The following is a 25,213-nucleotide window of genomic DNA, read 5'->3' on the forward strand; positions in this document are numbered from 1 at the left end:
ATGGTTTTGAGATACTTCCATCATTTCATCGCCGAGGTGGGCCTTATCACTCTCTACAAATCACCCCTCGATACAAAACTTCTATGCCTTCAACGCTTCACTCGAATGTTTGCATATGCCACAGCTACCCTCATTCTCGTTGAATATCTGTCTATACTTCAAATCTCCAAGACGAAGATAGGGGTCTTCATGACCTTAACATTGGTTGGAGATACATTGATTAGCTTTGTTCTTACACTATTCGCAGATGCGCTAGGAAGGAAATCTATATTGGCGGTGGGCTCAGGGTTAATGATGGGGAGCGGTATTGTTTTTGCGATTTGTGAGAATTATTGGGGTCTACTGGCTGCTGCCATTTTGGGGGTTATTAGTCCCAGGTATGATACAGCCTAATTTGTTGCCGTTCAGAGGTGCTGATATCACGTTCAAAGTGGAAATGAAATAGGTCCTTTCAGAGCAATCGAAGAATCCACTCTTGCACAACTTACCCCGGCATCAAATCGAAGCGATATATATGCGTGGTATTCGTTGATAGGAACAGCGGGCCAAGCGTTTGGATTTGTTGTTTCTGGCTGGGTCATCAATTACTTGCGCAATGAGTGTGGCTGGACTGATATCTCTACATATCGAGCTGTATTTTGGAGCTACGCGCTGTTTGGATTCATTAAATTTTTACTTTCAGTAGGACTTAGTCAAGCGGTGGAGATTGAGGAAAAATACTCACCGGTCGGGGACCCGGAAATTGCTCCATTGTTGGGTGACGGAGCTGAAGAGGTGGTTGCTACGAAAAAAGGGTATTTTGTCTCAAAGTTGCCCGATATAAGTAAGGAGAGCAGAGTCATTGTATTAAATCTTTGCCTCTTGCTGGGGCTTGATTCTTTTGCCTCTGGTCTTGTACCTCTGTGAGCCTGATTCCATTCTACACTTGCCCTGTTAAGCTAATTGGAGGAACATAGCTCATGGGTGACTTATTTCTTCCATGAGAAGTTTGGCATTGAAGAAGGGAAATTGGGCTCTCTTTTCTTCACCACGAGTATCATATCAGCTTGCTCAATGCTAGTTGCTTCATCTTTAGCAAAGCGTTTTGGAAATGTCAAGGTACTCTTTCAATTCCTCTCACGATGTAGTTGTTTCTAACACAGTACCTCTTACAGACAATGGCATTTACTCATCTTCCCTCAACTATCTTTCTTGCTCTTATCCCCGTGCCTTCTAGCCTTCCCTTTGCGATAACCTTTCTCATACTCCGGCACTCCACATCATCTATGGATGGAGTACCACGTGCTGCCTTTATCGCCGCAGTCGTACATTCCCACGAACGCACTGCGGTCATGGGACTTTTGAATGTCGTGAAGACATCTGCGCAAAGTCTCGGCCCAGTCATCACGGGCGTGTTGGCTGGACAAAATCTTTTCTGGGTTGTATTTGTCTCGGCGGGAATCCTTAAAGCATTCTACGATCTAGGGCTCCTGGCTATTTTTGCCGGTCATCAGACTCACGATGATAAAGCAGAGGAGGAGAGGAGAGTGCTAGAAGCAGAAGCAAGAGCGGTTGCAGAGAGAAGTGCAAATGTTGAGTCCTAGATGACATATGGCATTAAGTGATAAGAGATTGCCAGAGGTAATACTAATTTCATTTTAGTTAGATGTACAATAATGGATTATATTGGTGGCTTACCAGTTATTGTCTGGGTCTATGGAATAATAAGAGTTGGTTTAAACTTTTTCACAAATTTCAACTATCGAAATCTTGGGACCTTTTGAAAACTACCTGTGAACATATCCCCGCGTCTTTTGCCCTCTGCTCCAACGACACGATGGGAATTTCTTTAACGCGATGACAATAATGTCAGACTTGAATTTCCTAATTTCAAAGACATCAGAGCTGAGACAAACGCAATCCCTTCATTAGACTACTTCTCCACAACTTAAGTTTTCGTAAAAACTTTTTTTGAGAGTTCTGTTGAAAATCCACAACCAACAAATTCTGATGGTATTGATCCACTCCCCCTTGATCTATCGCTGTGATATTGAGTGTGGTATATAAATGGTGTTTGTCTGAAATTATTGTAAAAGCACTTCGGAAGTATGTAGAGAGAGATTAATACTAACTACCATCCTGTGTTTCCAAATTCCCTCATTTTCCATAGGTACCTAGGTATATATAGTGTTTCTTGACGAAATTGAGTAATTCTTTCGAAATCTTGTCTTGGTACTAAAGCTCTCCCTGCCTTTGCTCGACTATCTGTTGAGATACTCGTTTTTGATATCTCGAAATCCATTCTACGTCGAATGAATGCTCGAAATGGTCGTGTGAGATAATGCAGACCTTATTGGGCTCAATTTGCCGTTTGATCGATTTGTATTGTATTCACTTACCATCTCTAGATACCTACATAATCAAGATACCACAGTAAGCAATAAGAGATGGAAGACATAAATCTGAGTACCCAAAGTCAAGGACACTGGTATGATAAGATTGGAGAGATGTCATTATGCAATTGACCCCATCCATGAAAGAGTAAGCGAACAATGGCGAAAAGGGGCAGGAGCGGCCACTAGCGCCCCTCTGAAATATTCTATGATCCATTACTTCACAACTCTTTCACTTTTAACTGTGTTTTATACAATGGAATAAATGGCCAGGATATTGAGGGATTCCCAATATACTCTGAGGGTAGAGAGTTGAGCTCGTTCCCAATACTGTCCTCGAGATACGAGCAATCCCTTCAAGATATACATGTACGAATACCCAACCCTTGGGGGGTTTTGTACTTACTTTACAATTGATCATTTCGCAGAAGACATCGAATGATTCCAACCCAGTAGTCGAAAAATTACTTGAATCCCACTCCTCAAATCGTTCCGTTATGTTCCAACTGCCATGCGAGCTAGAAGTTTTGCAGGACTAGACTGCTTTTCGAAAAGTTCTTGGTGCAAAACGATATGAGCAATAGGTCTTGGCTTCAAGTGTTGTACAATATGACGTGCATAAATGACAGAGTCGAAAAGAGGCAGCAGAAAGATTTAGTAGCCCTCGGTCGTTGCCTTTTGAATGTCGCCTCACGTCTTGTCTAGGGGGAATTCTCTTGCTGCTCATCTTGATCCTTAACGATCTACACTGCTCACGATGTCGTTTTATTTAAGACTCCGAGTCAAGTTCCAATGCTGTGTTTGTGGAACGATAAGAGACTGCTTATCGTGGTTCATGCGTGATTCACGAATGCGGGGTACAATACTTGTCGCCCCGCTGTTGAATTTTCTTGATATTCTTGATATCTGAGAGCATGGAGCAACGAATGAGATCCTTTTAATTTCGTGTCGACAGTTCCTCCTCGAAAGCGTTCCGGAGGTTTCCGGTACAATAAGCCAGCTGCTCGAAACTGATTCATCCACAGTTGGGCAGCGGTAATGACCACCAGCAACGCAGCATAGCTGCCGACAAAGCTTGGTGATGTTACACGTCTTTCATGTAATACACCACTGAACTTTCCTTTTGCATGCCTAACTCTTACCTAAAATGCCACTATCATAGCATACCGCTCTTTCCACGAAAACTTCGATTTTCTCCCACGCGCAATTTCCGAAATCGACTGTCAGTGACATTCGGTTTCAATTCATGAGGTAAGAGATTGATATGTACCGTCAGCATGCAGTAATGCAACAGCAATGGAAGAGCAAAATCGTTGTAGAATCTCACCGCCTTATCCCCAATAATCATTCGGCGTTTGGCTTTTTCCCAGACTCTCTTAGATACTCCGATCACGCATGTTGTTATGACTGCAAATCTGGATATCGCACAACCCCCCATAATCCCACTTTCTTCACAATCAAGCCACCCGAATTATGTGACACAAAACAATTTCAAAGTGCAATTCGGATGTGCGTCAATCTCGGAATTACATAACAATTTAACCACCCACGAAAAGGGCCCTGAGAGTCCTCCTCACATATTGGCAATTCCATGTGCTGGATTAGCATGGAGCAGGAACTGCTGGAAAGATGGATGGAAGTTTAACTGATGTATGACCAATAGCTACCGGGGTTCAGAGGGTTTGGGAGGTTTCTTTTAGCAATAATCATGCACTAGAGGGGTCGTGTGTTGTGGGGTTAGAAGATCATGTTTAGATTAGATCATTAGATATCAACATCATTGCGTGGATCTGGATAGAGATGTACGTATGGAGCACCTACTGCCGCTATACCTATACCATACTCTGCAAAGACATCTCTGATTATACCTTGGCTAAGTGGCTGAGCAACTTAGCATATGTATAAAGTCAGGATAGCATCATAACTTGGGTAGCCGAAAGGGGGGCTGCAGCAACAAGGATCCAAGAGATAGGATGTTTGAGAGACGATAAGGAAATGCCGTACGTTGAGTGGTTGAAATGTCGAAATAGATAAATAGATTGAGAAATAGATGGGATGTATGGGATGTTACAAACTCCATAAGTTTTAAGTAATTCTTCACATGCATCCAATGAAAGGTTTTGCGTTTCAAAAAATTACGTATAAGATATGTTGATTGGTTACATCCACGTGGATAGCTCATCGAAGATGCATATTCATACATATTCTGGTGTCATTAAAACTATGTTCTCAGTATATCTGGGTCTTTAAATTGATCAAAGCGTAAGCAGTGAGAAGAGTCAAACCGACTCAAACGAGGTTTGCTCGAGTAGGGGAAGTCGGAAAGCTTCCAATCTCTGTGTAGCTTTTCCAATATTGATGACCAAATGTTAGCCAACAGCCAGGAAAATGCCCATTGTCTACGTTGCAGACTGCTCCGTAGACGAATTATCAAAGACTTACCAAACCTACGTAGGTTACCGTTACCCAAACTCTTCTAGGGTTGGATGTGGATGTGCCCATCGTACCGGCAATGCAGATGCGAGGTACGGATTAGTAGATTAATGTAAAAATAATTATTTCTGTTTGATAGAGATATCGGTCGGATCTTATATTGGTCCCTTCGCCTTATCTTGCAGCATGGAAAAAAAGGACGCCAAAGCTACGTCTTTAAAACATGGGAGAACGTGTTGACAACGCGGGATTAACTAGCTATTTGTCCTGCTAATCATTTAACTTATTCATTTACTCAGTTACTCTTATTATTACCATCTAGTTTGGTAACAGTTCGGCCAATGTCATCCGGATTCTGGGCTTCTCTTACGAAAGTACTGTTTCTAGTAAATGCAGATCTAGCTTTCATCTCTCCATATCTCCTAAGCTTCTAATCTCCTTCTCTTTCTTCTCATCAAGTTCTTCTTACCAATATCATTCAGTGTTTCTGAAACTTCTAATACGCTCCCGTTGAATTCCTTTCTTCATCAATGACGTGGGAATCTATCCATCATCTTATCCTGCTTCAATCACTAGCTGGCACATGCAGTAGTGATAGTCACTGAATCTAGTCAGCAACTTTAACAATTCTCTTCAAGTTCCAGGCCAACCTGAGTCCTTCGGACATACAGGGAGAAGAAAACTCTGGAGTGAATAAAAGGCTTTTAATATTTACCATTATCAGTAAAAATATTCTGTTTGCGGTTGGTTTTACCATACCCAAGCTTTCTTCTTATCTACCCGTTCAACACAGACCGGGAACTTGCAGATTCGCAGTGCAGACGACACCACAATTTTCCCACTTCAAACTCCGATAAGCTCTTTTAAGAATATCCGGATTACGGGACTTCAAGCATACAAGAGATATTTGACAGGCAATAGAGTGGAGATACACATCGATAAGCGTATCTGATAATCCATCCTTCAAACCACTCACATCTTTTGGAGTATCATATCTTCTTCTATCTTGCTGGACTTCCCCTTTGAGGCAGCTTTATGCATCACTAGACCGTTCCTATACGCTATCATATCCTCGGCCATCCATCGCGCTTCTCCGAGAACAGGGGACTACGCCAAAAATCCCGTTTCTCGTCCATCTTCCCTGGCAGCTGCAGTATCGGCGGTACCAACCCCAGGGTCTAGAGCAGGTCATCGGGTTCACACAGACTTACGGAACCTGGTCGTTGACGATCTCGGCGGAGATTGTTCCACTAGAATCTTGTTGAGCAGTGGCCATCATGTCGACTCCAACTTCTATAGCACGTACTGCCCCAATTGCCATTGCTTCCAAGAAACCTCATCTAGATACAATTCTCGATACTCCCAACAATTCATCAAACGGCAGAGATATCTCTAGTTTGTCAACGAGTATGAGTAGTGTGACATCGATGGATCTAGGAAATAACATGAGAAGTCGAAAGGATAGACCGTGTGATGCTTGTAGGAGGAGGAAGAGTAGATGTGTGATCAATGAGGGGCAGTCCACGTGTGTTCTTTGTCAATTTCATTCTCAGGACTGCACCTTCCTGTCAAGTCCGCAGCCTAGGAAGAGAAAATTGAATACGGATGGGAAGGAAGAATCCATTGCTAAAAGAAGGTATGCAAAATTTTGTGTCTAATGATTTGTGTGTTCTTAAATCACGGCTGACAGGTTCGCAGATCTCCTGATAGGAACTTCGAAAGGTCCAGACCCCACGAGGCTAGCATATCTAGCACCGGTGCTACCAATTCACTGACCGAGGATTTGGCAAATATTGGGGGCCCAACGTTGTTAAAGCGAACATTGGGGTTACAGCATGATCGATTCAGTCAATATATTGGTCCAACTACAGACTTCGAGCCTTCACTCATTGATTTATCACCATTTGATCCACAAGATGAGAGTTTGTTATCGAGAGGAACATTAAGAAAAGTAAGCGATGTTGATACGTTTTTAATGCTTCCGGATCATACGACTCCCGGCCATGAACATCAAATTGAAGATGTGGATGCGATTGAAGATCTGGTGGCGCCACACGGTCCCATACTGCTGGATTTATATTTCCGTATCATTCATCCAAATTTTCCCATCCTTCAGAAGAACGTATTTTGGGAGAAGTACAACAGATCTTACCGAGAATTTTCTCCACCTCTTTTGGCTGCCGTATATATTCTTGCGATCAATTGGTGGGACCACAGTGAAGAACTTGCACATCTGCCTAGGCCCGACCTTAAGGAACTGGAAAGATTAGCAAGAGTGACATTGTCGGATGCCATGAACAGACCCAAACTATCGACCGTACAAGCCGGACTCTTACTATCCCAAGCACCAGAAGGTGATCAATGGGCACCAACCGCACAACTCGTAGCAATTTCCCAAGAATTAGGTCTTCATCTCGACTGTTCAAATTGGAAAATTCCGCCATGGGAGCGCGGACTCCGCAAACGTCTCGCTTGGGCACTATATATGCAAGATAAATGGGGATCGTTAGTGCATGGACGTCCGTCGCATATTTTCGCTACGAATTGGGCTGTTCTTCCCTTATCCCAGAATGATTTTCCGGATATTGAACATGATGAGACTAATGATGAGCAAAGTGCCGAACACGATCGCGGCAGACAACTTTTCTGTCAAATGATAGCCCTCTCTCTGATTCTCTCCGAAGTTTTAGATACCTTCTACACGCTATCCGCTATGTCTAATGTGGCCAATGCTGGAGCCCAAGGCACAGTACTTGTCCTTCAGCTCGCGAAGCCCGTACAGCTCAAACTCAAAGATTGGTATTCGGCACTACCTGCCTGTCTCCGTATGGACGCTCCTCCCACCTCTTCGAAATTATCCTTATCCTCCACCGGATTCCTGCATCTCGCGTATTTTGCGACGGAAATCACCCTTCATCGTCGCATCATCCGTTCCTTGATGCCTCCTCCGAACTCCTCGCATGCCCACATTAAAATCGAAGGGCAGTCATCTCCTGTCCAGCCAGATCCTTACATCCAGCACATTTGCCGTAGTGCAGCAAAAACCCGCTTAATATCCGCCATGGATTTTGTGAACCGACTCACGACTAGTCATTTGAGGTCCTTCTGGTACTTCGCAAGTAAGACGAACTTTGCGCTGATAGGAACTTTTGGTTCGTTGTTGTGGGCGACGGCGCCAGGAAGAGAGGAGGCTGAGTGGTATAGAAGGAGGTTAGGAGAATACAGGTGGACTTTAGGAGTCAGCTGTAAAGGAGGCGAGCTGACAAGATGGGCCATGGGTATGTTGGATACGAGTACAGGGTTGTTAAAGGGATTGCCGGAGAAACCAGCTTTGAGTAGAGTGGGAAGTGTAGGAGAAGGAATGGAGGCAAATGGGGGCCCAAGAAGAGTGTCTGGCAATCCGTTAGGATTTGTAGGCGGAAGTCTACCCACTGGATTTGGAAGTATAGGAATTGGGATGGGACTTGGATGCGGTACTGGATTTGGAATTGAGGGGACAGGAAGTAGGACTAATGGGAGAATAGCCACTAGTATTGATGAGGAAATGACAGGTTTAGCAGAAAGCAGTGGGTTAGTAAGCCCAAGTACGAGTGTTAGTAGTAGCGAGGAGAGTAGAGGCGAACGTTACGACGGTTACATATTGCCCCATCCGAGGTTTGTGGACGAGAGGTATCAGGATTGATACAAATTTCTTTTTGAGGAAAGCGGGTTTAAAAAGAGCGAGGGTCGGGGTTATTTACGAAGTCATGAACATTTTGGTAATGCGAAGACGAAGACAAGATGGATGGATTTGCATAAGTGTGTTTGGTTTTGGTTTTACGAGGATATCCTGGTGTGTTTGCTTATTATAGATTGGACACCACATGCGATGTACATGCATTGAATCAAATAGCAATTCGTTTCTATATAACACTTCATTTCTTGCCTGTGTCTTTGGACTCGTGATAAATTATTCACATGACATGGAATATCATTCATATTTTCTTGTAATAACTTGGGGAGATTACAAGCCTCAATTATCATAAATGTATAAATGTATTTATGTATATATACCCATGTATTAGTCCGTGTGGCTAGAGTGTACGGGGGAAAGAGAAGGAAGGGAGGGGGATGAGTCTGGCTTTTAACTTGCGGGAAAGGAAAAATATGGCGTAGAGTTCAGAGAAAATAGAACGAACATGCTAATAGCAAGTCGACGATGAGTTCACACAAGGGTTTGAAGGGTGTTTTTATCGATGCATCAAATTTTAAATGTAGTTTAGAGTGCCTATAGATATCTTATTCTGATCCACTCACTTGACGCGTCTTGTACCCCCTTCATTGAATTCCATAAGCGAGAACAAAGGGGAATTGTCGATATCGCGAATCTCCTTAAGGTTAATTGGCGACAAGGTATCGCAGGAGATCCCTAGTTAAGCTGAATAATAGTCGATTTATCGTTTGGTTGAAATCAATTCGGTTTGAGTAGCGAATTTGCAACCCTACTAGTTTAGTAAAGCAATATGCCGTTACTCAATAATGAAATATCATGTGGTCATGGCATAGACAAGAACTGCAGACTTTATCTCTCGATGTTTAACATATTTCTGATCCGCTCTCTCTCAACGTAATTGCACTGAATATTAGACGCCTTTGCAAGGAGATCATTCTAACCGTACCAGTGTACCACTAGGCATTCTATGTTATTGGATTTGTTCAGATATATTTAGACGATGTAACTGTAATGGCATAGGCGGGATAGAAATAGAAATAACTTATCTGCGGGTGGGAGAATGGGACGCACTTGCCCTCCGTAAGAAGGTTAGAGCATAAGGAGAAGATTACGTGTATGCTCGTATCAACACGATTGCTCACGATTCGTGCACGATTCATACCGTTTCTTTTCCGAATTCCTAACTCCTGGGGTCATTGGCTGGACGCATTTTAAAGAAGTGTAGCTCTGGAAAATCCGAGCAAGCAAACAAATGAGTTATTCATGAGGTTGTGTACTGGGCTGAATCAATTCTTGTGGACAATTAAGTAAAAATTAGCTTTTCCATCTTCCCAGAATTGCTTCCTTGTTTGGCAATGCCGGCGCATCAAACGGGCGACGCAAGATATTGACTGACTGGGGTCGCAGACACTGGCGCTCCCCGGAAGTCCACTGATTGTTTCTGCCCTGATCGTGCGGGCTAGAACTTCTCCAGAGGTCTGACGGTACCCTGATTTGGACATGGTAGAGATGTGGAGATCAATTTAGACCATCCCCATACTCCGTAATGGAGGACTAGTTATGATATTTTTCACTATTCTCCTCTAAGTCCTCCAAAATGCAAAATGGTATCCATCACATCGAATCTGGTGAGAGCAATTATTTAGTAAAAGAAAACCAAAAATGCCGGAGACCAAGCATATTCCTAGGGAAAGGTAGCTCTTGTGACCATGAATTTGGAACCAATCAAGACCCATTCTGCTTGTCATTCGCTACCAATTGTCAAAGTCAGCCATGTCAACAGGGTGGAGATTGAAGCTTTAGCAATTGAATCCGATGTTATTAGAGACTCGAAACTAAAGTCGGTGGAATAGCTCTGGAATGAAATCAGTACAGAATGAACAACACAAATCGAAAGAAGTACAGACTTATAAGTTGGTCTGTCTCGTTAGGTCTGATTGGAAACGGTTTGGAAGAGGAAGCTACAACCTCCTCCGCAGGGCCTGGGGAAATATGGTATCGGTATTGTTATCACATATTGATTGATTTGGCATATATTTGGCATGGATTTGGCAAGGATATGCCGCACATCTAAGGGTGTGCATAAAGGAGTAGACACTTGACAGATATATAGATTCGACACGTCTTGAAGACTCTAGATGCTGTTGAACTTGATATGAGAAAGGTATTCTGAGAATTAGAGTTCGTTCTCATTAGAAAAGAAGATTTCGAGATTCCAGAGATCTTATCGTCATAAATTACTAGTTTGCATATATATGTACGAAGTAGCTTTTAGTTAAATAGTTAAAGTTTGGTTTTCTATCCCCCTTATGGGTCCTTATCGGCACTGTGGAGTAGTATGTCCCGCTTACTTGGGCTGATAGCCAAGTTTGCGGCTTCTCGCCTGCCCGAACTCAACTTAACTTAACTCATCTGAACTTAACCGTCAAGATCCTTGATGATTGTTCTTTGCGATTCAGACAGTTGAAGTTATTCTTCTGAACTACTTGAGTATCGATCTTACAATGCTTACAACATTGTCGTCCTGTTCGTACAAAGCGCTACTCTTGAGTAATCCCATATCATAAGATTGCGAACATGGCAGCGTATGATACTTTGACCATTTCATCGTCAACCTCTCCTCACAACATTCTACGATTAACAGCTCCGGGCTCAAGGAGTAATCAATTCAACATGGATACTTTCGAACACGATCTAAATTTCGAGGCGGACGGGTTGTTGTATGTTTAATCCTGAGGGGCCCCAAGGAAAGAAGAGTGCATGTACTAACGGCCAAGGAGAAGGGACGATGTCCATATAGGAATGCCCTCATTACCATTCACACCCTCGTACGAAATATCTGACGCATTTTCTACTACTTTTGAAGACCCTTTTTCCTACAACTCTGGGCCTTTCGAGTCACTGCTCGATGACCCAAATCCAGAAAATAATGGCGATACCAATTCTAGCGACCCGGATAACAAATTACTCGGATTTGGCGCACCGATAATGAAAGTGCCAACTTTGGATGATAATGGACAAACTTGGCCAGCAATGAATGCAGAACTATATGGGATGTTCTTTGTGGCCGAAGATGTATTTGGTAGTGAGACTGTGGGGAGACCAATGGAATTGACTTGCTATCGACGGAATCTATTTCAAATTTCTGGGACCATTATCTTATCAAGATCCATCACGAGAATAATAAATGAACAAGGCCAACATGTTCCAATATATAATCTGACTGCGACGATATCTGCTCTAGAAAGCATTGAGGGGAAGAGTACCGAAATTATTAGTGTGCCATGGAAGACAGCGAATGTGACGACTTCTGAAGATAAAGCTGGCGCAGCCCCACCACAATGGCCCTTGGACTTGAGCATCAATCCGGAGCTGGATCCTACGTGTGTCTCCATTCCTATAGCGTGGAAGCGATTGCAATTCAAACATGCGACGGCAAATAATGGAAGGAGGAAAGGACTGCAGCAACATTATGTCATACAAATTAATTTGATGGCTACGTTAGCCACCGGGGAACAGGTCAAGTTGACAGAGATTCAATCCGGAGCAATCATCGTGAGAGGAAGAAGTCCGAGAAACTTTGACAGCAGGAAAGATGTGCCTGTTAGTGAGAAGAAGGGGGAGCCAAAATCTAGGACTATGAGCAATGAAGCCGGACCGACGGTAAAAGTTGATCCGGCAACCTCTCAATCTTCCTATCGCTTCTACGCGCCGAATCCTGTTCAGGTACATCTCCATATCATTTTTAACCCCTCTTTGAAACACTTTTTCAAATCCTTGTGGTGAACATGGAACTGACTATTCTCAGCAACCGCTAGACTTACCTGATTGGCCTAACCTCACATCTTCATCTTCATCTTTAACACCCGACCAGCCACCCACTCCTTCACACCGTACGAAGAGGAATTCATCTCATAATCGCCCCCCTGTTCCTAAAGCTCGTTGGAAAACAGATTCCACAAATGTCAAGACTTCATCCCAGTCTTCTGCAGCCCCAATAGATCTATCTCTAGCTGATGACGACACGGGATTTTCAAACTCTCAGGTTCCTTCTAGAAACGCATCCGGTCTTTCGGACAGAGATAGGGATAGAGGCGCAAGCCAAAGAAATAGTTCGGAGAAGGATGGCGGAGTGAATGGAAAGATTGGCTGGTCGAAGAAAGCGATCAGTGTTGGTAGCCCTGAAGACAACGAAGAAGCACTTTATGAGTACTTTCCTTTAAGCTTGGATGATTGGTTAGTTTCCCATTTCCGTTGCTGGCTGCGTGTCGTCTATCTATCATTTTGTGGTCAAATGTGGCTGTTGATGTTAGCCACCGAGCACGAGGGATCAAATTAGATGAGTCAACATGAGCGAAAGTCACAATGGGTATCAAAGAATTACACTAACAAACATTTATAGGATGCCACCAGTAGATGCAATTTATAGACCTCATGTTGTACATCATACAGTTGTCCCAGATGATTTCAAAGCACAACAAGGGAAGGCCAAGACTAAGAGATACTTTTCAGCAGATGATTGATTATTCTAAGCATCTTGAAGGTATTTACCTAGAGAATGGGTTTGGCAATGCTAGTCCGTTGAGGTCTACTGTGGCCCATTCGTCGTTGGCTAGCCCATATGACTATCACAGTCCCATTCATGATGGGATTTGACATCTTTACATCCGCCTGGTATTGCACACAACAGAAAAACATGTCGGTAACACTGGCCCAACGTAGGTGTGTAGCGGCATAAAGGTAGTTCCTCTCATCTCTGGTACTGGATGCTGAAAGGAGGTTCGAGGTGGATAAACCCAGGAGAAAGGGTGTGGCAATTGCTATGAGGGCCACAACTACCAGTCAACTTAACGTTGAAATGGTTGAATAATGGGCAACTGAGGCTACAATAGGATCTCAAGTAAGAGAGTCGCTGACTTTCGGACTCATGACAAACAAAAGTCTGCTCCGAAAAGAGTCTCACTATAAATGTCGCTGGTCGTAGTGAGAAGAATTTTTTACTTCAAAAGAGCGAAAGCTGCTTCATGCTTCAAAATTCAGAATGTTAACAAGCTTAGCCAATTAGCCCAAGACTGAACCTTTTCGTAAATAGTATCAACACGCCTACTCACAAATTATTTATTCACCGTCTGTTCATGAGAGAGTCTATATCTGTTATTTTCTCCATTTGCAAGAATTTTTTGGTGAAAGCCATAGTGATCTGCAAGGGTTTGGGAAAGACCGTTGATCAGCATGACAAGATTCGACGAATGGACCAACAAGAAACTGGAGCATAATCTCGGACGAATTATTACATGATTGATTTCGGAGTTCTGCATACTCAAGACGAGATGAGAGATCTTGATCACCTTTTTTTATAGGGCAAGGCTACTCAGCCTCTTGCTCTGGCTATCCCAATTACCCTATTCTGCATGTTGGATTGATTGTTTATGGTGACGATTTTATTGGGTTATCGGCTAGGACTCTCCGCCTGAAGTATCTACTGAGGGCTGGGCAGATGAATGATTTTAAATATATTATTTATGAGCATTATTAGGTACAGAACGATGCCAACATATCGACCTTGACGTTGCATTGACTCTGGCAATGCATTTTCGGTTCAATGGCTGCGTGATTGCGAATATTTCCCGATCGGTATGGATGATTGATTACCCCTGAGACTTCGACATAGTGGAATGATATCAAGCCCAGGTATCTCTTCGCTCTAATGAAACGATGCAATATTCGGACTAGTTATGTATAACAAGTGTAGGTCGTTTTACACGTTCGCATGGGACCGTTGAAGGAATGTAGTTGCCATGCTGCGGAAGGCATACCTTTTCCTTCTATTAGATTAGAGTGACTATCATGTGAGTTGTGGTTGAGCAATGAGATGTATGAACTTATATCTTTTCGAGACCAGGCTGGAACGATTGATCAAACTACATGGAGATAGTGGCACATTCCGCATCTTTTTGCTGAAGCTGATTATTATAGATATCCAATTGCTAATTCCAACCTTCATTGTTGGTAATGGTATGGTGAGGACTTGGGTAGATGCAAGAAACAGATCTTGTAAGAGTTGAGGCCCCGGCTTATTGCACACTAGTCGAAAACATACCAAAAACCTTCATTTCTTTAATTTTTGAATTATATATTATTTCAATAAATATAGAAATGAAATTATCGAAATTGATATATATTATAATTAATTATTAAAATTATTCAAAAAAATGAATAGATTATTTTTAGTATTTTTTTTTGATATAGTTGTAGGTTTTCAAAGTTAAAATTTTCAAAAAATCTAAAAAAATCGATTTTTTTGTATAGGAAAAGCGTTATATATAATAAATTTCGAAAAATTTCAATTTTGAAAATCTATAATTATATCAAAAAAAATACTAAAAATAATCTATTTATTTTTTAAGATTTCAAATATAATAATTTCTTATATAAGAGATTTTCAAATTAATTTTTTAATTATTAAATAAATTGTTGGTTTGAGAGAGATACGGAAGACGTGGTTTCCACTATGTGTAGGCCCCTAAATGTCTATTTGTATTCAATCTAAGGAGCTAGCTAAATGAGGGAAATAGTAGGCCTTATATAGGCATTACTGAAAGAGCTAGTCTTCTTTGCTTTTGCCTAATATCTTTAATATAGTTGCTATTGTATGGAAGTTATTTCTTTGAAGTGAATTCCTTTGAGTGAATTTTTTTGGAGTGAATTTCCTTGTTTATATATTCGGAACTTTCTTTTATGGCTTCAAATATAATGGTTGAAAAGAAAATCGTGAAATTATAAATATTCTTTATTTATTGGTTAAAGTCTTTAATCTTTTATTAATAGAATCAATCCCTTCCTTTTTTTAATCCTATTTTACTTATTTCATTATCTTGATATTAATCTTATTTGTATTAATTAAATCAGTAAGAGCTTGATATAGTTTTCCTTTCATTATTATATCGGCCGGATTAGTCAAACCATCAATCCAAATCACTTTAACAATCTTTTTTCATTTGTAGGATTGATATAGTACTATAATATCGATTATTAATCTTTTTTCACTAGTTATTCCTAGCTTTGTAAATAAATCATATAATGATTTAGAATTAGTATATAAAACTAATAAAATCTCCTTACTAAAAATAGTACTAATTATAGAAATGATTACTATACCAATATCGAATCCCTAAACTAATCTGTATAATTCAGATGCTAAAATACTATGTATAACTCTTTTGTATTTGATAAACAACTAATAAATAATATTAATATTATTATGTTTATTCATTATTATAATCACATAGTTTATCTAGAATAAATAATCCTTATTATTTATAAAAGAAATATTAGTAAAAATAACAATCTTAAATAAATTTAGATTAAATAATATGTATTTGAGTTTTTTAATAGAATTTTCTTTTTGTTATTTAATATACTTATTCAACACTATAATATTATTCTTATTGGATTAGATTATCTACACTATCATAAATAGATCGAAAGATGCTTTAGGTTAGTATATAGTTGTAATGTATATTCCGCGAACTTATTATGTAATATATTATTTATATATAGAAATATACTTTCAAACCTTATTATACATATTATATATATCCATGGATTCAGTAGATATAAGCTGTAAATTGTTGTATTGCTTTTTCTAGTCGAGATAAATATCATTATTTTTAAGTATAAAAGTAATACTATTAAACTTCAATAAATGGTTATAAATAAGTTCCTTATAATCCTTAGTTATAAAACCAGTCTATTTGAATTGTTTGTTTTTAGTTTATATAAATATATTATCCCCAACAATAAATATATTATCTATTTGAAGTTTTATAATGCTGAATTTAGTTCTCTTATTATTAGTATACAATAAATAAAGATTATATATAAATTATTATATCTTAAGCTTTTTATAATAATAGATATAGTATATCTGGAATCAATGGTTTCCTATTTTAGAAATATTATATAATGATTTAATAATTAGTAAGATTATATTAGTTAGTAAGTTTATCTCTTTCAGAATATAGATATAAAAAATATAATATAAGTTCAAAATAGATTGAATGTATATTTAAGTAATATCTCGAATATACATTTTTATATCTGTTTTTCGAATACTTGTGATTAATGAAATTAAAATGTATTGACTTGATTGTTGGATTATTGGGAATTGTATTAATATAAATATTTTATTAGTATTATTATATATTTGAATAACTAGTTTTAACTTGCGAAATTCAATATTCATTCTTTTGTTTTTAATTTTATTAATAAACTACAATTTGAAAATATATATATTAAAAGAAATATTCAAAAGTGGTATAATCTCGAATATACTTTTAATTATTAATCTATCAATTTCTTTTTTTCTGGATTTCTTATATATAATAGAATCTTTAGAATCGATAATAAAATATTCAGGGTGGTAATTTTGTATATAAGCTTGAATTTGAGGTATAATTATTTACAGAAAAAATATCAAAGTAGGAATCTAATCGTTCTTAAATAAATCCAAGAAGGATTTTTCTGAATTCGTTGTATATATAATTACTAAAGAAGATAATATAATTTTACTAGATTTTAGCAAAATTATCTCAAAATCAATATTATAATTAATTTCTTTAATCTCCTTAATACATTCAGTTTTTAATCACTTATAATACAACTTTATTAATATAAATCTAAATTTTATAGATTTATAAAATAAATTAAGAGTATATATTTCCCTTTTTATATTAATAAATAAAAAAGGTTCTTTTCATTTATTAGTAGCTATTTTATTATCTTTTCTTCAAATCAAAATCTTATTATTCAGTAATAAATTATAAAGTATAATTGTAGAGAGTTTATTATATATATTTAAGACTTTTTGTATTTATATAGAATTATATAATCTACAAATCTTTATTATAGTTTTAGAGATTATAATAATATACTATTGAATAATAGGTATTGAAGAGCTGGTATCGATTATATAGGGAAATATCCCAAAAACGAGTAAGGTAAGTATTAAACCATTAGATCTAGTAATATCGTTAATTGCCTTTATAACTATCTAGAATATAACTATCTTATGAACATTAAGTTTATAAACTTCTTTATAAATAATTTCGTAAGATCTGTGTAATGGTATATGAAATCTCTCAACTATATTGATTAAATAATATATTTTTATAGGGATTGTTTTTATTTAAATAGATATTGATATAGTATATTATTGAAACTCTTTTTTAACAAAGTTGGTATTAGTATTATAAGTGATATATTCTGATAGATCAATATATGTATCGATTCAGTATTTACGGAATTTATTCTATATATGCTTTGCAAATACATTGCTCAGTTATTAAACAATTTAAAAGTATATAGCTTTATTAACAATATATAGAATTGGATTATTATTAATATAAAGTATATCAATAAATATAATATAATTAAACTCAAAATCCTTATCGGGTAAAGAGAATTTGAATCTATCGGGCGATTTACTATAAACTTGATAATAGTAATAAAACTTAGTAAGCTGTTTGATTATCTTAAAGTTCTTATTATACTCAAAGTATTTGAGTATCTTATAGAATTTATATATAAATAAATAATCAAATCAATAATGAATTTATTATAATTTAATTTCGGTAAGATAATAATTATTATTATTAATAGAATAATTAATTAATCTTTCGATATTAATATTTTATAGCAGAAATATATAATCAAATTGTTAATATACAAAATAAATGCTTTTAAGTATAATAGCAATATTATTAAGATTATTATACTTGAATCTAAGTTTATCTATATCAATCAAAAAGAATAAGAATGAAAGATCGACTTTCATTACATTTCATTCTATCTCCTCAAATAGAAACTCAATATAAAATAAATCGATAGAAATTATTACTTCAATATTGTATTGGATTGTTATCTGTTTAGTAATAGTTGTATTGTACTCAACATCCTTAATCTTCTTCCATATCAAATATTGATTGTATTTGATAAATAATCTCTTAATTACACCTATATCAATTATAATACTAAAGAATATATCAGTATCATATTACTCATTATTTGTATTAAATATTTTAGCTATTAATTTATAAGTACTTACAGTATTATTAAGATTAGTTGTTATTGAAAAACTATTATAAATATTTATAAAGATAAAAAATATCCTAAAAACCCTTTTAGAATCATTTATATCAGTAAAATATTAATTAATAAGATAATTATTATTATTATTACTATCATCATTACTATTATTATCTTGATTATTTTCTTATCCAATATTAATATAACATCTTGCCTTAGAAGAACTGTAAAAGTAGGGTATAATTTGTTCTTAGAATCTATAATTATAGAATTGGGAGCAGAAAACAGGCTAAACGCATTAGGCGTATTACGTAATCATCTTGATTGATATAGTCAACTGGATTGTATATAGCTTTCAATACAATATGCATTACACTTAATACTAAAACCCTATTTATTCTATATATCTTTTCTGATAATCTATATAGGGATTTAAGATATATTCAATATCTTATTTTTATTCTCTTTATAATTAAATCTTTAAATTAAGAATATTTAGAAACTCTCTTTATCTTTAAGATTGTTGTATAGCAGTACTTGTATTACAATCATTATATCAATATCAAAAGAGCTTTCAAAAGAGCTATAGATATTATATAATTTTGTTAATTTGAAGGATTATTATATAGTTGTAGAAATTTAGTATTTAAATAATTTATTTTGATTTTTCTTTTTATTTTTCAAATATTTTTCTTTTTAGAAATACTCTATATATTCATTTCTATAGTATTTTCTATAAGGATTTAATATTATTTTATAATTAGAATACAAATTCCTTTCGACTTTTAAAAATACCTTTTTAATATTACTTTTGATTTCGGAAATTTATTATATAGGTTTTCAATCTTATTTTAAATAATATTAATATTATCCTCTTTAAGCAAATCCAAATCATTATTTAGTTTTTTCGATATTACTTTTATTTTATTTTCAAAAAATAAAACCTTTATTTTCTATTTGTTTAGCAATTATTAGAAAATACATAAAACCCCTTTAAGAATTTAATCCTATTATTTATTAAACTACGACTTCGACTTTCCATTCTTCAAATTCAAGAAATCCTTTTGAAATATTATTTGTCAAATCCCTTTACAATATCGAATAATTTCATTATCTCGATAGTTTGTATTAAGTAGATTAAAATCAAGATTGATAATATATTATCTTTTTTAGAAAAAAAGAATATTATTAAGTTATAGGTTTGGAAAACCAAGTAAGTTATATATCTTGTTATTGATAATAATATTTATAAGCTATACATTTTCTTTAACCTTGTTTTGTTTAAATTTTCTAATAAAACTAGTGAATAATTAGATAAAGATAGAGAGTTTTCTGAGGTTATAAATAATATTAATTTAGTAAATAAGGCTTTATAAGATAAGTTTATTACTACTTTTATTAATTATTTTTCGAATAAGGAAGATAAAGATTCGGTATAAATGATTCTCAATACTATAAGCTCTTTAATTTAAGAGAAAGGCAAATTCATTTAAAAATACTATTAATGTATTAAGGATTTATAATTGGAAATGAGCTATAAAGATATATCTTTCTTTGAGTGTAATACTAATATTCTTTAAGTCAATATTTAAGAAACCTTAATTAAAGTATTTATTATTGGTTTTATTGACTTTGATTTTTGTTTAGGATTTATTAAGTTAAATGCTATCTACAGATCTTTAAATGAAAGCTATTCTATAGTATATAATATTCAGAAGAATATAGAAATGGAAAAGATGCTTATTCAAAATGATATTGTTGATTATATTATTAATACTTTAAAAAAACAAAATCTTAAGGATTTATTTAAAGAAAAGATTAAGTCTTTTTTAGGATAAGTATTTCAATCTCAATCTTTTAATTAATAAAATCGGAATATTCTCAATAATAATTATAATTTTAATAATAGAGGAAACAATAATTCGAGACCATCAAATCCATTACCTCAATCTACTTATATTCAATTTTTTATACCAATAAACATATAAGCAAAAAAGGCTGGACTAGATTTAAAGAACTCTCGGAATAATATTATCAACAAAACAGAATAATATAATTACTCAAAAAAGCCTTTATATTTTAAATACAGAATCTACAATTATATCAAGCCAAACTATATAAATCAATTTTTTCAATATTAAGAATAAATTGTTTTAAAAAATATAATTTTCTCAAATCATAATACTATAGCTATATTAATAACTTATATATACCCTCAATCATCTAATATTAATACTAATAATCGAATTGATTTAAATGACTATCAGAAATCTAAGCTTATTAACCCGAACTCAATCCCTTTTAGATCAAATTCCATTTTCTTTTTGATACAAATCAATAATAATTCAGATTATTTAGATAATAAAATGCTTATATTGAGAATATATTTCTTTAATATAGAATTTAATATAGATATAAATAATAAATAAGAAAATGAAATTCAAGCTTTTAATATAATGTTTCACAAAAAAACTAGATCTAATAATATATCTAATACTACTAGAAATCAATATAATATACTTTATATAAAGGATACTTATACAAAGAATACTCTTTATAACAAATATCCCAACATTTTCGCTTCTTATTTTCAAAAAAAACCTAAGTCAATTCTTAAGAATTCACCTCAATTTCAATTTCAATCTCAATCTCAATCTCAATCTCAATCTCTACCTCATAATTCCTTATCTTAATCAACTCGAGCTCCTCCAAGCCCTCTTATAGTATACAAACATAAGGAATATATTTTAAAATCTATATTTCATTTAGTTTCAATAAAAAGATTCATTAAACCTTTTAAACCTTTATCCAATATTATCATAAGAATAGAAAAAACCCCTATTAATTATAAAAATTTATTTTTTATTTTTAAATTAAGAATCTCAGAAATTAATATATTAACTCTTTATCAAATCTTATTTAATACATCTAAAAACCTACAACATCTTATAACTCAAAAAAATACTATTAAAAAAAAGAAGAAAAAGGATATACAATTTATTATCGAAATTACAAATAAATTTACCTTACATATTATAATACAATCTGGATTTAATAACTTGACCAAAATTCATTATATTCATATTATTAATATTACCTTAAATCAAAATCAAATAAAACAACATTTTCTATATCTATTAGATAATACAAATTATACACTAAAATTCCGAACTGTATAAATCAACCTTACCAAATCTATAAATCTATAAATAATTAAAATCCTAATTTTACCCATCATTATTAAAACCTTTAATCAAAACAAAACTTTTCAAATTCAAAAAATAATCTCAATCCCAAAAAAAGAATATATTACTAAAATCGTTTTAAGCAGATCTCATTACATTATTAATTAAGGATCTAATAATAATATAGTTTTCCCAATATTTATTAATTATTTAGATTTATTATAATACTAGATTATCTCGAAAAATACTATTTTTATAAGAATAACTAATAATAGAAATACCGAATTTAAATAATATACTACTTTTAGTTTTATAATCAAAAATATTCAATATATTATACATACTTTTATTCGATTTGATAAAAAGAATCATTTTAATAAGAATAAAAAAAACCTATTTCTCGATTTATTATAACTTTATATCATTAAAAACCATATTAACATTTTCAATTACACTATTTCCATTAATAACAAAAATCTTTCAAAATCTTATATTCTTATTCAAATTCTATAATTAATACAATTACTTTTTTATTAATTAATTCTTTATTTAATAAATTTTAAATATTAAATTGCTAAATAAAAAGCTGAGATTTTCATAAAAAATAAATTATTAAAATCAAATTATTTCAATATGAATATAATATATTCTAAAAGAAAGGTTTTTTTATTTAATTATAATATTACTAAAATTATTAAAAAAGTTTTTGAGATTAAATCCGATTTTATAAAATCTATAACTTTATTTAGTTTTTTAAATTTTTAAATTTCAAGTATAACTTTAAATTATAAAAAAGATTGTTTTTCGATTATTCAAATTCTTTTTATATACAAAAACTAGAATACTATATTTTTTAAAGAATATTACATAAATATACAGATTTGATATTTTTATTAATATACTTGAATTTATGAATTTTTTATATAAATCTTCTGTTTTTTGATTCAAATTGAAATCTCTTTCCAGAAATTGGTTTTTTACACTCTCCTCTCAAATCGAATCTAAATATTCTATTCTATTTGATCATATATCCTACTAAGAAATAATCTATTCCTTAATTATTATTTATAGATTTAATTGAATTAATATAAGAATAATTTAATACTAGTAATATATATATTAATCCTTTAATTACAAAAGAATTACAACAACATATCATACATTTTTTATACATTTATAAGGATTTAAATACAATCAAATTACATTATATTCCTCTAACTACTCTTTTTACCCATTAAATACATTTAAAAGAAAATATATTCTCATACAAATACAAATTTCAACCTCGATACAATCCTCAATAAATATATTAGTTAAATAAGATTATTCAAAATAATTATAAATGTTTTATATATAAATATATTATAATAATTAATAATAAGTTATCCAACTAATTTATAATATTTTTTATTATCAAAAAACCTGATATTATATATTCCATACTGTCTCCTTACAAACCTAATCCAAAATAACAAATTGTTTTTGACTACTTATAAATAAAAAAAGAAATATCTGATAGCTATTACACACTAGTTTAAAAAATTTATAAATATTTATTTCATTCCAATTACACGATTTTTATACAATTTAATTTTAAATATATATATTAGATTATACCTCTTCATTCTATAAATAGATATATTTTTACCTTCTCTATAAAAGATTTTATTCAAATATAATCTACCCATATTCCACAAAATACTTAAACTATATATTTTTTAATATTTAAACTTTTATATACTATTTATAATTATATTCCCTATTTTCCAAAGAAATATTACTATTTAAAGAATAGTATTCTTTATACTAACAAATACTCTTTTATTCTTAAACCTAACTTTTCAAATAATTTAGCTTTAATCAAGTTTTATATAAACAATATATTTTCTGAATATAAAACAATTAAAGATATTTATAATATTTTTATAAACTATTTTTTTTCAAGATTAGTTTTCGTTTAATTATATCTTTCTTTTAAGAAATTATATATATTTGTAAATGAAATAAAAGTTTTGAATATATTCCATCAAATAAATAATATAATAATTACCAAACCAACCCAAGCTATTAAAATTAAAGATTTTTCTACTTTGAAGAATCCTACCAAAATTCACAATTTCCTAACTATTATTCAAATAATCTATTGGGATATTAAGAATTTTGCCAAAATATCTTATCCTTTCTCCCATCTTATTAGCAATATAAAATAGTAATAAGAATTATATAAACAATTTACCTTTAAGTTTCTATAAGCTAAATATTCTAAAATAATCAAATTATATAATATCGACTACTCCCTTCCCATTGAAATATATACAGATTCTAATACTTTTGTATCAGATTGCTATATTATACAAAAACAATATCCTTTAAAAATTATCTCAAAATCTTTAATTGTATACCCCATCTTATACAATTCCTTTCTTCTTATTAAGATTTAAAAAAATTATAAAACTTATAAATATAAACTTTTAGTAATTATCAAGTTTATACACAAGTATTATTATTACTTCCATTACCCAAGATCTTATAAGATTTTTATTAATCACATATTATTAATTAGATTTTTATTCCCTAAAATCAAAACTTGTAGAATCTATACTTGTTAGGCTATAAAACTATTTGCTCTAAATATTACTATTAAATATATTAAAGAATCTTATAACAAAATTACAAATATACTTTCCCATACTATTTTCCCCAATCCAGATTATAAATTGGATTTATTTTTAGACTTTCTCGATTTATTCCAAAAAAACAATAAGAATTCTAAATAGATTTAGAAAAACAGAATTAATAGTTATAAAGAACTTTTTTGTTTATATAAAACCAAACAACTTTAAGTTATTACTAATCATAATACATTACAACCTCTTAAAAATAATCTGGATTTTGTAATATTAAATCAATTTATAATTATTATTAATAATATTTCTTTTGAATTAGTTTTTAGTAAATATAAAAGCAATCCATAATATCACAATATATTCAATTATATTTCTATTAATATATTTCTTAATAGGATTTCTACTCTAAAAAAGATATCTTTTCTATATTATATTAAGAACTTTTTCTTATTCGAAAGCGAATTTTTTTATACATTCCATAAAGTTGACAAGTATTGTATACAACAATATAAGATATCAGATATTCTATTATATACACATAATTAAAAAGAATACTTTATTATAGAATTAATTATCAAAAAGCTTAGAAATTATTATTAGTCTTATTTAATTTTAAATATCAAATAGTACATTTTAGATTGTTTTAAGTACACCAAGCATAATATTCGATAATACATCTCTTATTTAATACCTTTTAAGATTGATTATTCACTTATTCTTTGGATTCGATTTTATAGAACCATTCCCATCTATATCAATCAATAAAGCTTAGATTCTAAATATAACTTAGCCTATAAT

The 25,213-nt window shown here is 33.1% G+C and overlaps 3 protein-coding genes across 3 annotated transcripts; all 3 read left to right on the plus strand.

Annotated features, from left to right (window-relative positions):
* Positions 1-1,583, plus strand: EAE98_005629 (uncharacterized protein; the record flags this gene model as incomplete). Its single annotated transcript, XM_038953251.1, has 4 exons — positions 1-377; positions 432-902; positions 957-1,098; positions 1,155-1,583. 4 exons carry the CDS (start codon positions 1-3, stop codon positions 1,581-1,583), a joined length of 1,419 nt encoding a protein of 472 aa, XP_038810352.1.
* A 4,499-nt stretch (positions 1,584-6,082) lies between these two features.
* On the plus strand, positions 6,083-8,487 carry EAE98_005630 (uncharacterized protein; the record flags this gene model as incomplete). Its single annotated transcript, XM_038953252.1, has 2 exons — positions 6,083-6,441; positions 6,504-8,487. 2 exons carry the CDS (start codon positions 6,083-6,085, stop codon positions 8,485-8,487), a joined length of 2,343 nt encoding a protein of 780 aa, XP_038810353.1.
* Positions 8,488-11,094: 2,607 nt separating this feature from the next.
* On the plus strand, positions 11,095-13,040 carry EAE98_005631 (uncharacterized protein; the record flags this gene model as incomplete). The annotated part of the gene is made up of 4 exons (XM_038953253.1): positions 11,095-11,237; positions 11,298-12,243; positions 12,326-12,753; positions 12,920-13,040. The coding sequence occupies 4 exons, from the start codon at positions 11,095-11,097 to the stop codon at positions 13,038-13,040; spliced, it is 1,638 nt and encodes a 545-aa protein (XP_038810354.1).
* Positions 13,041-25,213: the final 12,173 nt, after the last annotated feature.

This window comes from Botrytis deweyae (genome assembly GCF_014898535.1).
Source record: "Botrytis deweyae strain B1 chromosome Unknown BDEW_011, whole genome shotgun sequence".
NCBI lineage: Eukaryota > Fungi > Ascomycota > Leotiomycetes > Helotiales > Sclerotiniaceae > Botrytis > Botrytis deweyae.